This window comes from Lonchura striata, chromosome 5 (genome assembly GCF_050655825.1).
Source record: "Lonchura striata isolate lonStrDom1 chromosome 5, ASM5065582v1, whole genome shotgun sequence".
Taxonomy (NCBI): domain Eukaryota; kingdom Metazoa; phylum Chordata; class Aves; order Passeriformes; family Estrildidae; genus Lonchura; species Lonchura striata.
In genome coordinates this window covers 39,888,957-39,904,065 of record NC_140707.1, presented here as the reverse complement: position 1 = coordinate 39,904,065, position 15,109 = coordinate 39,888,957, and the positions used below count along the sequence as shown (strand labels likewise).

Sequence of the window (15,109 nt, the reverse complement as noted above, 5' to 3'; positions counted from 1 at the left end):
CTGTATGTTTTCAAAGTAATTAAGGGAGCACTTGTAGGGAATTGGTTTATTAGCCAGTATTTGGTATCCTTACTGAAAAAAAAATTATTGAAACTATTCACAAGTGAGTACTATATAATAGGAACAGCATTTAAAAAATTAGACTTGGCTTTGGCACATTTAGTCTCTTGTCTAATTCTGATACAGTCATATTACACAGGGCCTAAACTAAACTAGATCGTAGGGAATCCCAGCCTGGATTTCTGTTATTTGAGAAATTCTCTTTGGTCCCTGTCAATTCAGAAATGAGTTTAAGTTGCCAAAATGTGTGCATTATAGCTTGCTACATTATCAGCAAAAATATTGCTACTGTGTGGAATTTGAGGTAAATGGGCAGCTTAAAACAGCTACCCTTATCATGTAACACAGCAGTTATCAGTCCCTTAATTTAAAGTTGCCACTTATTCCCATGTAATAGTCCCAAAAAATACTCCAGAAGATGGCCCTGAGGTTCCATTTCATGCTCTAGTTGAGCAGTTTGAAGCAGGCAAGCAGAGCTCAGCACATCTCCAGGGTGTTCTGCAGCCAATCCACATTTTAATAAAGACTGACACTTTTAAACAGTTCAGGGAAGTTGATGCTCATCTCCTACTTCATTTCAGTTGAAGTTGGATACCAGCTTCTCTTTGTCCTCTTATGGAAGTTCTAGCCTAATTAAAGATAAAGGAGAGTTCATGTAAGAGGAGGGTCTTTGAACAGCCAATGAGGAGTGAAGGGAGGTGATTTTTTTAACCTTCTAAATTATCTTACAATCTTTAGAAAAATTGTGTTCAGAATGTTTTGTATACAACTTAGCCTGAAGAGTGAAAGAAACTGGCCTGTAATAGGGGAGATAGGTTTTAACTGTAGAGGAATTTTGCATTTCCCATAATTAATTTGGACTGTGTAGTACCCTTTTGTTTAGTCTGAACACAACTTAGTTTTTTGTTGGCTTCTTGATTCCTTGGCTACAGGAAAGGAGGAATAATAAAACAAATACAGGATCCTTTTGCAATTCCGTTATAGTAATCCTCTCTGATTCAAACCATGTTCCACTGTTACAGACTTTAGGCAACTGCACAGAACAACAAAATGGAAGTAAGAAGTGGAAGCAGAGCAAGAAAATGGAAGCAGAAAAAGAAAAATTTTGAATTTTACCTCAGTTTGCTAAACTCATTGATTTCCACTGCTTAGTGCTGGCACTTTGGTGGTCATCATCAACATTATCATGGGCATTGACTGGAGGGGTCAGTCACTGTCCATCCATTCTTCATTCAGCAACAGCACCAAGCAAGGTGTATATATATCCTTGTAAAATATTTACAAGTCATACAAACTTATAGCTCTAACTCCTTTGGATGTCCTGACCACAAACATATCTTGTGTGTGTGCTGGGAATGAAAGCTGGACTAATTAATTTTCTTACTCTGTAGTATTTGATACCAGCTTTTTGTTCATCAGTGTTCTTTCATCTTGGAACAGGTTCCTCTGGTTTATAGGCTTTGCAGTCCAGCTAGATGATGGGCTGATCTTACTGCCCTTACATCCTTCTGCCTCAGCTGCTAATGTTGCTACATAAAGTTTGTAGTGCAAAAGAATAGATTTTCTAAATCTTCAAACAGGTACCTGATGGGTACTTCAGAGATTGCAGCCTGTGCAGTTGGGCTGAAAGTGTTCAGGGAGCAAAGGACCAGCTTTGGTAGGAATAGACTTCAATTGATTTAGTAAAATGTTGTGGCACATACTACACTTTGAATGCACAGTTCTATGGAGCATAATGTGATCGCACACCGTACATGGCTCTGTAAGGGAGTCATGTCTCGCATTTGCTGCTCTTGTATACTTTAGCCTATATTCCTCCCCTTCTTCCCTGCTCCTTCACGCTGAAATAACTGCTCCTTTCTCATAAGGAGCCTCAAAGGGTGAAAAGCATTACAGACTGCATGCACAGTGCATATCAGTGCATATTCAAGCTGCCTGTTTGATATTTTGGCAGTCATTATCTGATCCAGCATTCAGTGCAGCTTACAAAAGTGTATATCCATGGTTTTGCACAGCCTCTTTGTGTTCTTCAGTGACACCAGATGACGTGAAGGTATTCTGTGGAAGTGTGCCTCATCTGGAAGATAGCATTGTTAGAAGTTGCTGTACCTTAACACACACCTCTCCAAGCATAAGCCACCTAAGAAATAAATGTTCTGCTATAAGGGAGCTCTTAAAACACTATACAGAAGGAGGAGCAAAAGCCTACTTGGAGAAGTCTGTATACTTGATGCCTATGAACTTTTAAGAAAGCTGAGAGCCAGTTTGTTGTCTTAGGCTGTAAATGACAGACCTGCTTTTCTTCATTGTTGGAATATTGGTGGGCTTATGCTGCATAATTGAGCTAAACATGCTGGCTTTTGTACAAAAGCAGTCCAGCAACAGCAGGTTACATTTGGAAAATCAGTTTACACAAACCTCCTTTCTTCACTAGTGCTCATTCTTTAGGACTGACTGTTTTGCACATAGTGCTAAAGAGGAACAATTAAGTAGAAAAGTAGGTACAGCTGCAATGCAGTCAACATGAGAAGGCTGTCTTCATTTTGGTAGTTCTTACTGTGTCTTATAAAGCTGCTAGAGCAGCTAAAGCGAGGTACTGGAATTCAGTGGGTTTTAGTGTGATTGGTGTTAGAGCAAGAGATGTTGGAAATTGAGAATGTGCAGAACAGCTTTGTTCTGTCTTGTTTTTTCTGATTCATTTATGGTCTGAATGAGAGGTGGCCTAATAAATGAGGTTTATATCTGAGGGCTGCTTTACTTGTCTTGAAATAGTATGGGGAAGAAGTGGAGGGACAATCCCCTGAATACTGCCAAGTGTGTGCTCACAGGGCAGTTAGAGCCCCAGACTTGTCTGAGCTGACCCAGCAGGCGTGGCTGGTGTCATGGCACACCAGCAAAGCTAGGTGGCCTAGCAGTGCTGTGTAGTTGCATTAATTCATGTTTCATGGGTGGTGCCTAAGTGCCTTTCACAGGCAGTGGTCAAAGTCCAAGGTACTTAAATACAGTACTGTAACTTCATCCTTCTGCAGTATATCATGGAATTCCATGAGCCAGGGACATATGGCTACCCCAAGATTATGGGGATGCTTCCTGTGCTGGGATTCTGGTTGATAACCAGACATGGCAGGCAACTAACCATCTCAGGAACTGGAGTCCTGCTAAGCCAGCCAACAGAAAGTGGTAAAAACTCAGAAATGGATGTATCTTCCTTTTTCCTAAAGTTATAGCCATTAAACTAATTCCTTTTAGCTCTATAAGCCTGCTGCAGTTTTCAGCATGAGCTCTCAGCATGTTTGTAATGGCAAAGATTGATTTATTGTCACCTCATGAGTCAATGTATTTATATTAGCCTGTGAATGTCCCTCATTTTCTTTTTGGAAGTGCTGAAGAGAGCCATGTTGCCTTTCTTGGTAACCCATAAAAGCTCCTCCTTGGTGTGCCCCTGGAAAAGAGGCACTTTAAAATCCTGCTTCTGAGTACCCCTTCAGTAGGTAGTGAAAAGCTCTTGTCTGTTGTCTTTCTGCTTTGGTTCTAAGATGCTCTGCTATTTTCTCCATTTCTGCCTTTCCAGTTGTGGGCTTTCAGTAAACAAGGGCAAGCCAAAGTGTGAGCAAGGGAATCTCACATGCAAAAGCTCAGCTTTTATACTTCTATCTCAGCAGAGGCAGAGTATTGCCCCTGGCAATGCAGGATTCCTCTGAGGCTGTTAGAAACATATATTCAAATGATAGCCAGCTTCTTTCCAAAAGGGAGACAGACCAATAGCTATGTTAATAAATGTCATAAAAACAAGACACAGGATGTGTTTCTGTTCTCTCCTATCATCCTGGTCATTTAATACAGTTTAGAAAATCAGAAAATCAGAAATTCAACCCCTTAACTACTGGGGTGGAATTTTGCAATTTTTGCTTGTCTGTAGGTGATTCTTGGTGCTTGCCTGATGTTTTGGTTCCCCAAACTAAGCCAGACTTATTCCTAACCCCTTCTTCCTCCTTCACAGTGTTTATCTCATTGTACATTAAACAGATGCTGTGACTAAATACCAGCCTGCCTCTCAGTTAAGAAATAAATGAAGGAAATAGTTTCAAGTAAAACCTTGAAAAAAATATTACACAGTTTATTTGCCTCTCTGTACTGTGTGTGCTTACTTGTTACAAGGATTCATGTGCCTCTGGGTAGGGGTTACCTTTCTAATTTCTATCCTTTTTGGTTGTAAAAGCCATCAGAAAAGGTTAATGAGGATCTCAGTTTTCCATCTAAACTTCAGTTCTCACTTTCCGCATGCTGCAGATTCCCTTTCACAAATTATTTAATTTACCACAGGGGTAGCATGTGTGAGAGGGTATTTTTCAGGCTCTGTAGCTGCATTTTAAAGGCAAAACTCGTCACACCAGAAAGTCTAAAGAATTTTCTCTCTCCTAGTTCCCAACCAAAAAAAGAAAAAAAAAAAAAAAAAAAAAAAAATCAGTGACCATATAAGTATATATTCTACTAGTTTCTGAAACAAGGAACAAGGTCAACAGCAGTCTTGGAGACTATTTTATAGGGTACTTGGATGTGTATTTCTCCATCAGCTAGAATGCCCCAAACTCACACCAGAATCTGGCTGTCTGCAGCAGGCAACTGTTCCTCTCTCCTTCCTGGGGAAGGAATTTATGCAGCAGCTGGATATGTCTCCTGGAATAAGTCAGAGCAATCAGTGCCAGTGTAGAATGTCTGACTACCTATCCACTAATTTCCATGCACTAAAATGCTTTATTCTTGGAAGGAAGAAAAGGTTCAGGCCTCAGCCTCATTTTAGCATCTTTTCAGCTTTCTCTGTTGGCATGCTCATCATATTGAAAAAAGACAGACTAGTTTAGAAAGAATTTCTTCCCTGGTTCTCAGTATCCCTGAGGAATAGCCCCCATTCCCACTGCTGCTGCAGAGCACCAGACACTGGTTAAATGATATTACAGTACCTGTTCAGTGGTGGCATGATGTTGAAAGGCAGCATTCTGTATTTGTGTGCCTATAGCTGTGGCTTTTCCTTCTTTTTTTTCTCCTTTTCCTCTCTGATCTTGTTGTTGGCTACAGAAGGAAAATGTGAGTCAAATAGCATCAAACTTGTAATACCACAATGATTAAGAAATGAAACAAACTGAAGTTGCCAGCTCTGTAGTACTGCTTTTAATGGATTTGTGGTTTTTATCTTCTGTGGAACTCTTGTGTGTAAATCAGGTATGTGAAAAGCATGAAAAATGCAGAAAATACAGCAGAGGAGTTCAGATTATATAAACAGATACAGGGAGATGAATATTGTATCTTGCCAAGGACATTTTCAAATAATGAATGTGTCTTGCATTAAATTAATTTGTTCCCTTCCTGAAGTCTAGATGTTACTGTCACAGAAACTACCAGGACAGCTGACACTCATGGCTATCTTGCTGGTAATTTGAATGGGAGCCCTAGGGCCCAAAGGACCAAGGAGATTGTCTCTTGCCATCTAATAAGAATTGTTCTGGAATTAGGCTGAGTTTCATCAACTGGTGTGAGGAGAGCCACAGCTACTGATGGTATCAGACTCCAGGATTCTTTTGGCAATTCACTTGTTAATGCTAAAGGACCTTTTTAGAAAAAGTTCATCTGCAAAGAGATGAACTCATATCTCAGAAGAGCACAGCTAAAAGGAGGAGATTGGAAGACCTGTGTTTTTTGCTTACTTTGAACATGACGCAGCACTTGTCTGAGTGAACAGCTCTTGCTCCTCTGCTCCTCAGTGTTGGTGAGAGCACCCCCTTGTTGGGGGCCTGTGCTTCCTCTGTTCCAGGTTCTCTGAGCCAGACCCCAGCCACACACTGGAGGAGCGAGTGGTACACTGGTACTTCAGCCAGCTGGACAACAACAGCAGCAATGACATCAACAAGCGGGAGCTGAAGCCTTTCAAACGGTATGTGAAGAAGAAAGCCAAGCCCAAGAAATGTGCCCGTCGTTTCACTGACTACTGTGACCTCAACAAGGACAAGTCAATCTCACTTCAGGAGCTGAAAGGGTGTTTGGGAGTCAGCAAGGAAGGAGGTGAGTGCCTTTTCTTCCTCATTGCATGACAGTAAAAGTTGACAAACAAACATGACAAAAACTGACTTACAGCAAATTTAGAAATCCATTTTCTCCCAGCTGTTTCAAAAGTGTCAATAGTTTGTATAAGCAAATGAGTGGGACTAATACACTGCCATGCAAATGTAGTTTTTTACTTGTCTTATGGCTCCCTCTTCTATGCCTTATCCCAGACCTCTGTGCTAAGCACTGTACAGAAAAAGGACAACAGATAAGAGTTCTTGGCCACAACTTTTTTTGTATTGTTGACATCCTTGGAAACTGTAGTTAAGATCAGGTCCCCTCTGAGTAATACCCCGCTAACAAGATTCTGTTGTCTCAGCCATGCAGGTTGGATGATGTATGAGCCAGCACAGACCCAGTCCTTCTCTGGAGGACTGTTTACTAACAGAAATAATACTTATTTTCATTGCTAAATTCAGGATGCAGGAGAATAGATGATGCAAAGAGAACAATTCAGAAAGCAAGCACAGGGCTGTACTGTTGCCCTTTTTCAAACTTAAGTTGCACTTTGAGATTGCTAGAGAAATAAGGCATGTGAATAACCTATTTTCCTTTCTGTTTAATGTCTGAGCAATCAACCCATCCTCTTGCCTTTTCTTCCTTTTTTCATCTTCACCTCATAATCTGTTGGGACCCGAAACAAACTGATATTTTTGGAAATTTTAGGAATTTAAACAGTTCAACCCAAATTCAATAATTATCAGACATTCTTGACTGTGGGCAGATTTGCTTGGCAGGAGAAGGCAAACAGGGAGATTCCAGGGGACTAATTTCCTGTGCAGGTGTTTTGGCTTTGCAGCTGTTGTAAGTGTCATGGTAGCTGGGAAGGGTGGATAGTTTTTTTCCCTCCCATCTTAATCTTTCCTTAGTCCTTTTCTCAGGTTTAGCACAAGTAGGAAGGGAGTTGGTACATTCGGGTGTTGGGAAGTTGCATTTTCTAGGTCCTTTGCAAACCATAGTTACCATAATAGGCATATAGCATTACTTGTCAGCTGTGAGAAGCATTCAGCTTCCCTAGCCCTGTGGAGATGTTTTTTTAGTCATCAGTACCTTACTGAGGAATGACATACCAAAATAGCAATCCTTAATTTTATTACCTTCCCAATAAGATGAATATGCCAAATGATTTTTATTGCTATTTGGCCTGGAATAACACTCTCTGGAATCTGCTGCCCTGGCCAACTGAATGTTCAAAATTTAGTTTATGGAAGGGGAAAAAATCAAAGGGAAAGAAAGAAAATGTGAAACTTTGAGCCCAAGTGAAGGGGAAAGAAGGCAGCATGACATTGTTGTGGGTGCCTGATTGTCTATCTGTTTCCTGAGAACACAACCTTGACCCTTTCATGGTTTCTTTGTTGTATGAGAACAGGACCGTGGTCAAAAAGGGGCTCTGATCTTTTTCTGTCATACAGCTCCACATACCTACTACAGACCTGATAAGCCTTGAGGATTGAAGATAAAGGGATAAGTTAAAGGATGGTGAGGACTAAAAAGCAGTGCAAGGGGCAGTGCAGACAGAAGGTACTAACATGGAAGAAAGACCTGAGTGAGACTGCTGCAGAGGTGCAATAAACAAGTTTGCAGTGGATCTTTTTTAAGAAGTCATTAAGTTGTGAGGTGGTAGATGACATGCTTTCTATGCTTCCTCTTCAGAAGTACTACTTAATTTAGAAACAGTCAGCATCTTTGCCTTTGACATGGTCCCCCACAAATCCTCTCTAGACTGGAGAGAGATGGTTGGGTTATTAGGTGGATAAGGAATTGGTTGGATTATCATATCCAGAGGGAGGAGTGCTGCGTCTCCCCCTCAAATCCATGGGGGCAGAACCCCAGTGGGCCCTGGCCAGCTGGGCAGTGGGGTGAGGCGGGCAGAGGGAAGGAACTTCTCCTTGGATCCGAGGGGGCTTGGAGAAGCTCCCTCGTGAGTCCAAAGACGAGCTGGTCCCACAAGCAAAGGAAAGAGGCGCTCTCCCTCAGGATTAGTTCCAAAGTTTAATGAAGGCCTGGAGAGATCCCAGGCCACATCTGATTTCAAAGGTCATCCAGAACAAGAAAGAGGGTCTCCTGGCCCAGAGCTGCCAGATATAGGGGGGCGGGGAAACCCGAGCAGGCAATGGGGAAGGACAGGGGAGTGGCTCTCGGGGGGCAAGGCCTCAGAGTGACCACTGAGGAGGGGTCGGGGTGGAGTCCCAGCCAGGGTCCAGTTACCTGGTGACCCTGGGAGAAGGATCTGGACAAAGGGGAAGGGTCACCAGGTGATGGACACATCACCTGGGAGGAGACAGGGGGATGGGTTGGAGTTTGATGGACATACAGCTACTGATGGGAAAGCTGGGATGAACAAACAGGTACAAAGAGGGGATATGGAGGGACAAACCATTGTGAGGGGATATACAGTGCAAACACAACTCTACAGTGGAGGTCAACATCTCGGAGTCCTGATGGACATCAGGGACACGTGGGTTCATACTGGACCAGTGTTATTTAATATCTTCATTAAAGATTGAGTGCACCCTCAGCAAATTAGCAGATGACACCAAGCTGAGTGGTGCAGTTGCCAAGCCTGAATGATGAGATGCTATCCAGAGGGATCTGGACAAGCTCAAGAAGTGGCCCCATGGGAATCTCATGAGGTTTAAGATGACCAAGGGCAAGGTCCTGCACCTGGTTCAGGGCAATCCCCAATATCAACACTGGCTATGGATGAGCAGGTCAGGAGCAGCCCTGCCCAGAGGGACTGGGGGTGCTGGTGGGTGAGAGGCTGGACATGACCCAGTCATGGGCACTTCCAGCCCAGAGAGCCAAACATGTCCTGGGCTGCATCCAAAGCAGCGTGGGCAGCAGGGCCAGGGAGGGGATTCTGCCCCTCTGCTCTGCTCTGCTGAGAGCCCACCTGCAGGGCTGCACCAGCTCTGGGGGGCCAGCACAGGAAGGACAAGGACCTGTTGGAGAGAGTCCAGAGGAAGCCACCAAGATGATTAGAGGGACAGAACATCTCTGCAGTGAGGAAAGGCTGAGAGAACTGGGGTTGTTCATCCTGGAAAAGAGAAGGCTTGGGGTGACCTAATTGTGGCCTTCCAGGACCTGAAGGGAGCCTGTAAGAAAGAGGGAGAGGGACTTTTTGCAAGAGCACAGCATTACAGGACAGGGGGAAATAACTTCAAACTGAAAGACAGTAGGCTTAGATTAGGTATAAGAATAAAGTTCTTTACTCTGAGGGTGATGAGGGCTGGAACAGGTTGCCCAGAAAAGCTGTGGATGCCCCATTACTGGAGATGTTCAAGGCCAGGTTGGACGGGGATGTGAGTAGCCTGGTTTAGTGAAAAGTGTCCTTGCCCATGGCAGGGGGATTGAAACAAGATGAACTTAAAAGGTGCCTTCCAACCCAAACCATTCTATGATTCTGTGATCTTACCCCTTCTCTAACTTTCCTTTATCTTGATCATAGGTGCATGTAGTCAGTCCCTGTATTTTGCTGCCTGTTTCTTTCTCTGTACCATGGCCTCCAAAGATCTGCTGGGGCTGAGGTCACTGTGGGTTCAGACCAAGAGCTAGCTGGAAACCTTTTTGATGATGTACTGTCAGTTGTAAACTGCTAGTCAGATGAAGACAAAACTTTTCATGGAAATGTTTCTGTTTCAACAAAAGTTTTGTTTCAAAGGTTTTTCTGGTCTAGCTTGGATGAGGAGGGGTTGGAGGGAGGCAAGGAGGGTTATAATTTCCCCTTTATATACTTAATTACAAGTGAACTTAGCTCAGATGTTCCAAATCCTGTTTGGGTGTCCAGTAGCATAAGGACTAAACTGAAGTGGGTCATCATTCCAGGTGAGTATACCTCTTGCTAGGCAAATTGAACACTTGTAATGATTTTGAAAATAAAACATAATACAAACTTTGTAGTATTTGGGATTCTGAGGAAAACAAATATTAAGCATTCTGCATTTTTGTAAGTGTTTTGCTTTTTTTTTGGTGGCCAGTTCCATCCAAACGTGAAAATAGAGCTGCATAGATAACACACTACTGTTACGTGCCTCTCAGGACCTAGAGAGTCCAAACAAGATTTATATGTAGGGATTCAGCTGGGATATTTGTAAGGACAAACCTGAATCTGAGTTCTTTCCAGCTTAGAGTTAGATCTGTTTGAGATGCATAGTTGTGTGTGTCTTCCCTTCCTCAACAGTCTTTTTATGCCTGTGGTAACCTAATATGTGGGTACTGCCAACCAGGGGTTCTCCAGTGAGGAAGTTAGCTGTCCACTCTGTCAGAAATCCTTCCTCTTTTCCATCCTCATGGTGACCCAAAAAGCTGCTGGCAAATCTGCTAGGTCTGGTGGCCACTTTGTATAGCTCTTGTCCCTCTCTTTAAACCAGACTTGTTTTTATCAAGGGCTATTTACATGGAAAAATGCCATTCTTGGATCTCAGAATGGTGTGACCACATAAAGGAGTCAGCCTTTGAATGCTTGCAGAAGGCTGCAAATGGCTTCTTAAACTGGGGCAGAACAGGCAGGCAGGGCTTTTAGCTTGGAGTATGCCAGAAACACCTTTGCCATCACTTGATCTAAGACTGTCTGTTTGAGGAATTGTGGAAGGAAAACAGACTGATTTACAGCCTGTTAAAAGTTAGCATTCCTCAGCGTGGTCTGCACAGCCTGAGTTAAGGGGGGAGCCATCTGTGATCAAAGAACAAATGTATCTCCCTGCATTAGTCAAAAGACAGGATCTTCGAGAGGAGATAGACAGACATCGTAAAGCTTTGCTGGAAAGTTACTGGACCTAAGATTAATTAGAGTCCAGTGATGTTGGAGATAGAAGGGCTGTAGATTTAAGTGAGGCTTATGCTAGCTGTGCTGGCTGCAAAATTTTGGAGTTGAGTTTTACCTCTATATTCTTCCAAGTTCAGAAGACAAAGTCAGCATTTTGTGCCTGCCCAAAAAGGAGCTAAGGGAATTAGCAGCAAAGAAATGTCCCTGTGCCAGCTGACGGGAAGTTCCCTTCTGCCAGCTCAGATCCTGTGATTGCTTTGCTATCCAAGAGCTTGTCAAATGGTTGGTGTTGGGCATGCTTCACAGGACATGAGGACATCTGAGGTGGAACCAAGCCACCAAGAGTGCAGTCCAAAAACAGGATCAAAATGTCTTAATTAAAAAGTGTATGTGTGTGTAATTAAATAGAATGTCACTTTCTACTGAATCTGAGGAAATGTTACAGAAAGAAGGAAAAGTAGACAGACAATCTGAGCAGAAGATTTCATTCAGTGATGTTTTGGACCTTTCTTACTGCTATCTTCAGAAGTAATTGCATGCTTAGGAGACTGGGAATGAATTACTCTATATCATTACTGTACAAGCCATTGTGTGGGAGAAGGTAGCAAAAAGCAGTCACCTGGGAAAAGCTTCTGGACCAATGATGATAGAAAATAACAATCTGAGTGGCCATGAGAAAACTGTAATCAGGTAATGACTGAATTAAAAAGGAATTTCAAAGTACATTTATTTGCTATTAGATTAGAACCAAAGGAGCTACACTGGTTCCGTGCTTGGTTTTGTTTGTCTTGTTAAGATACTCCCCTTTGGAGCTTTGTAGAGGTGCTATAATTTGCCTTTAGTCTTGACAAAAGTTAGCAATACTATGAATCAGAACATCAGTATTGTGTTGAGAACAAAAGATAAGGCTGTTTCTCTCCCCAGAAGGTGAAAGGTGTGCTCAGTATGTCTGAAGAATAGTAATTTCCTATGAAAAGCTGCTGGGGTTTCCTTGGGGCTTTTTCTTTTGAAAGACAGCTGGCCTAATCCAGTGTGACTAGAACTGTTATCCAAGACAGTGTACTTGTGAGGATGATCAAATACTCAGCTTTATGAAACTTGCTGAATGATGGGATGTTACCCGATAATGCCCAAGGGCTTCCCAGCTATATGTTAGTAACCCATGCCATAGTCCTTCCTCTCCTGTGTGTCAGCAGTGCAGTGTTGTTGTGGCAAGTTTTGCCTTCGACAGGAACACATGGCTGGCCTGGTTTGTATGGCAGGCAGGCAGCTGAGGGCAGTGCTCTCTGCCCCAGAGTAGCAGGGGATGAGGCTCAGCACAGTTTCCCACACAGCTGCACAGGGCCACGTGCTCGAGCATACCAGCCATGGCACAGAGGGTTGCTCCTGCTCCATCAGCCTAGAGATCCCACCTCTTTCCAAAGACAGGCAGTGCTCACTCAGCTCTTTCCAAAGATGGGTTGTGCTCATGCATAGCACTGTGCTGCAGGTTTACCTGCACTGGGTGGTAAAGGTGAGAGGGTTCTTTTGGATGCCCTCTAGCTTCCCCAGGCTGCCAGCCAGGGCAGCGATGTGCAGCCTGGCAGTGCCCTCCAGGGCCCTGGCAGCTGCCCATGAAGGGCCCAGGCTGTGAGTGCCAGTCAGCCCGGGCACTGGAGATCCTCTGGCCCTGGCAGTGAGTCTGTGCCCAGGGCAGCAGAGCCGCGGTTGACACGGAACATCAGCGAGGGCGGTTCTGCCGATCCCGGCAGGGCAGGTGGCTGGAGCTGGGCTGGTGCTGGGGCTTGGAATGACTGCATGTGCTTACACAGTTTCTCTTAGTAATGTTCTCTAAAGCCAACAGGCTGTGCTTTGTGACCAGTTTCAGCCTTGGCCACTGACACCTTTTCCTCCCCCTGGCTTTTTCTTCTCAGCAGCTCTGTTCCCATCTTACAGCCCATCCTCCTGGCCCCTGGGGCTTCCTACACCTTGCCCCTGCCCTCTAAGCTTCTGCCCATCTTGTTCCTGCACAGAGCAGCATGTCAGTAGAGTACTTGATGTTCAGAGTGAGCTGTGCAGTCAGGCCATGTGCATGCACAAATCAAAGTCATAGGCTGAGTGGAGGGTGGCAACATGCTTATTACTGCTGGCTGGGAGCAGGAGCTCCCATTTTCAGATAACCTTCCTCTGAAATCAGATGAAGCAGTTTGCAGGTAGTGTGCCATGCCTTTGACAGCTCCTGTAATCCCTCAGCTGTCTGTACCCAGTGCAGAGGCCCTTGGCATGAGCTCCATCTGGTGTAGGGTACATGTGCCTGTTATCTCATAACACAGTCACAGCTCTGCCCTTCTGCCACGTATAAGTTCAGGTTTTTGATTTTAGGCACTTGTTTGTTTGATAAAAGTGAAGCATTTAATAAACCTAGGCTGTCTGCATTGCCTGTACCTTCACTGTCTTCTGGCTTCCCCCTTTCTACATGGCATTATTTTGCTTGCTTGGGGAACCTTCATGATACTGTTTGTCACCTTCCTTTCTTCTTTCTCCTTCCACTGTTCAGTTCAACCTTGTAATTACTTCTGTTATTTCCTGCCCATGCTGGATTTCATGATACTTAGCTACTACAACACCAGGTATTTAACATCTCTTATCCCAGCCACACTGGTTAGACTCTTGCATGTGAATGCTGTTGGCAGGACTTGCTGTGAGCATGCTCAGAGTGGGTGCCTTGAACCTGCTCTCTAGCAACAGATGAGGGAAGGGTCTTTTGTCATGCCATGGCATTTTCTTCCTTTAATGTGGTTCTTGGATTTTACAGGTAGCCTGAGCAGTTTGCCCAATGGAAAAAGACAAGGCCTTAACCCTTTCAGTGAGTATCTTGTCAAAATGTTTTCTTTCTTCCTATGCTACGCATGTATTGCAGAATTCATTCTCCCCTGTTCTCCTGTGTTTATGAGCAGCAATATATAAACCAAAGTTGTTCCTAACTGGTATAAAAACACCAACATGCAGCTCCATTGCATCATTTCAAAGTCCAGCTCGATGTCATTTGCTGGAACTGACTATATGTTGCTAAGGAATTAGAATAGGATAAAGCAGCTATGGGATGACTACTTTCCTATCCTACTCTTCCTTCTTCTATCAAGCAATAATTTAGGTGATTTGTTGTGTTTACATTCCATTAGTCCATGGACAAATTCCCCTGAAGACTCCTCTCTATCATGGTAAGGGTCTGCTCTCCTCTATTTTTTGGCATTGAATCACATGGACCCTTTCATCAGGCATGAAAAATAGCATCATTTGCTTTATTTTTAGATTTGCTGCTTGGTTTTGTTGAGTACTTCTCATTTTGGACTGTAAGAAGGAGTGAGAAGCAAGCAGTTCTTCCCTGCCTCTATCTTCTGCCACTTGTTCTATAGCTGTCCTACATATGTCTGGTTAGACTCCTTTTTGTGTTGATGAGACCTAGGCTGTGTATTTGTTTAATGCCAGCAGTCTTCTTATACCTCTTGCTTTCCTCCTTATCTTTCTGGGGAATGTATCTGGTCCTGGTGAGATGGGCTGAACAGAGGACCAAAGATAAAGATCAACTACACCTTGTACATTGATGATGTGATGTTTCCTGCTGTGTCCTCCATTCTGAGTATGTACTTGATTCTTGCCTGCTGGTAAAAGCTGAGCAGAGGCATTTGAACAATTGCTGTAGCTGCAGCCCCTTCCTTGTCACTCAAAGTGCTCAGTGTAGGACAGGTCATCAGCACTCCCATGCTACACTGCACTTACAGACATGGAAAACAGTCTGTTGTTTTTATGAGCTGCCATTGAGCTCTGCAGGCACCTTTTGCAGAGCTGTGTAATTGAATGTGCATATGGCTACCTGCAATAATTTTGCATTTGACAATATTTGCCCCCTGTGACAGGACATGTTGATCAGCACTGATTTCACTGAGGCCTTTCCTCCTTGTGAGGTAACCTTTTCCCCTCAAATCTCTACTTTTGCTTTCTCTTTAGCATGTTTTCACCTGTAATTAGTCCACAGAGCTCTAGTTGTGATCCCATAAGAGCTTTGGTTCTTTAAGAACCTTTGGTGAGGGGCTTAAAAGCTTTCTGAAGAAAGGCCTTCTCCAAGACCTGCTTGTCTGCTAGGGAAGGAGCAGCTGGCTGTGGCTAATGGGGAGATGGTGGCAGGGCAGCCTGGCAGCAGTGGGT

At 43.8% G+C, this 15,109-nt stretch overlaps 1 protein-coding gene across 10 annotated transcripts in view; it reads left to right on the top strand.

Moving 5' to 3' along the window:
- SMOC1 (SPARC related modular calcium binding 1) overlaps nt 1-15,109 on the top strand; it is a 136,616-nt gene that overhangs the window by 117,636 nt on the left and 3,871 nt on the right. For all 10 annotated transcript variants that reach the window (XM_085582017.1, XM_085582015.1, XM_085582014.1 and 7 more), the window contains 2 exons: nt 5,870-6,117; nt 13,719-13,769. In XM_085582017.1, the coding sequence (XP_085438143.1) occupies nt 5,870-6,117; nt 13,719-13,769 (299 nt within the window). The remainder of the gene's footprint in view (nt 1-5,869; nt 6,118-13,718; nt 13,770-15,109) is intronic.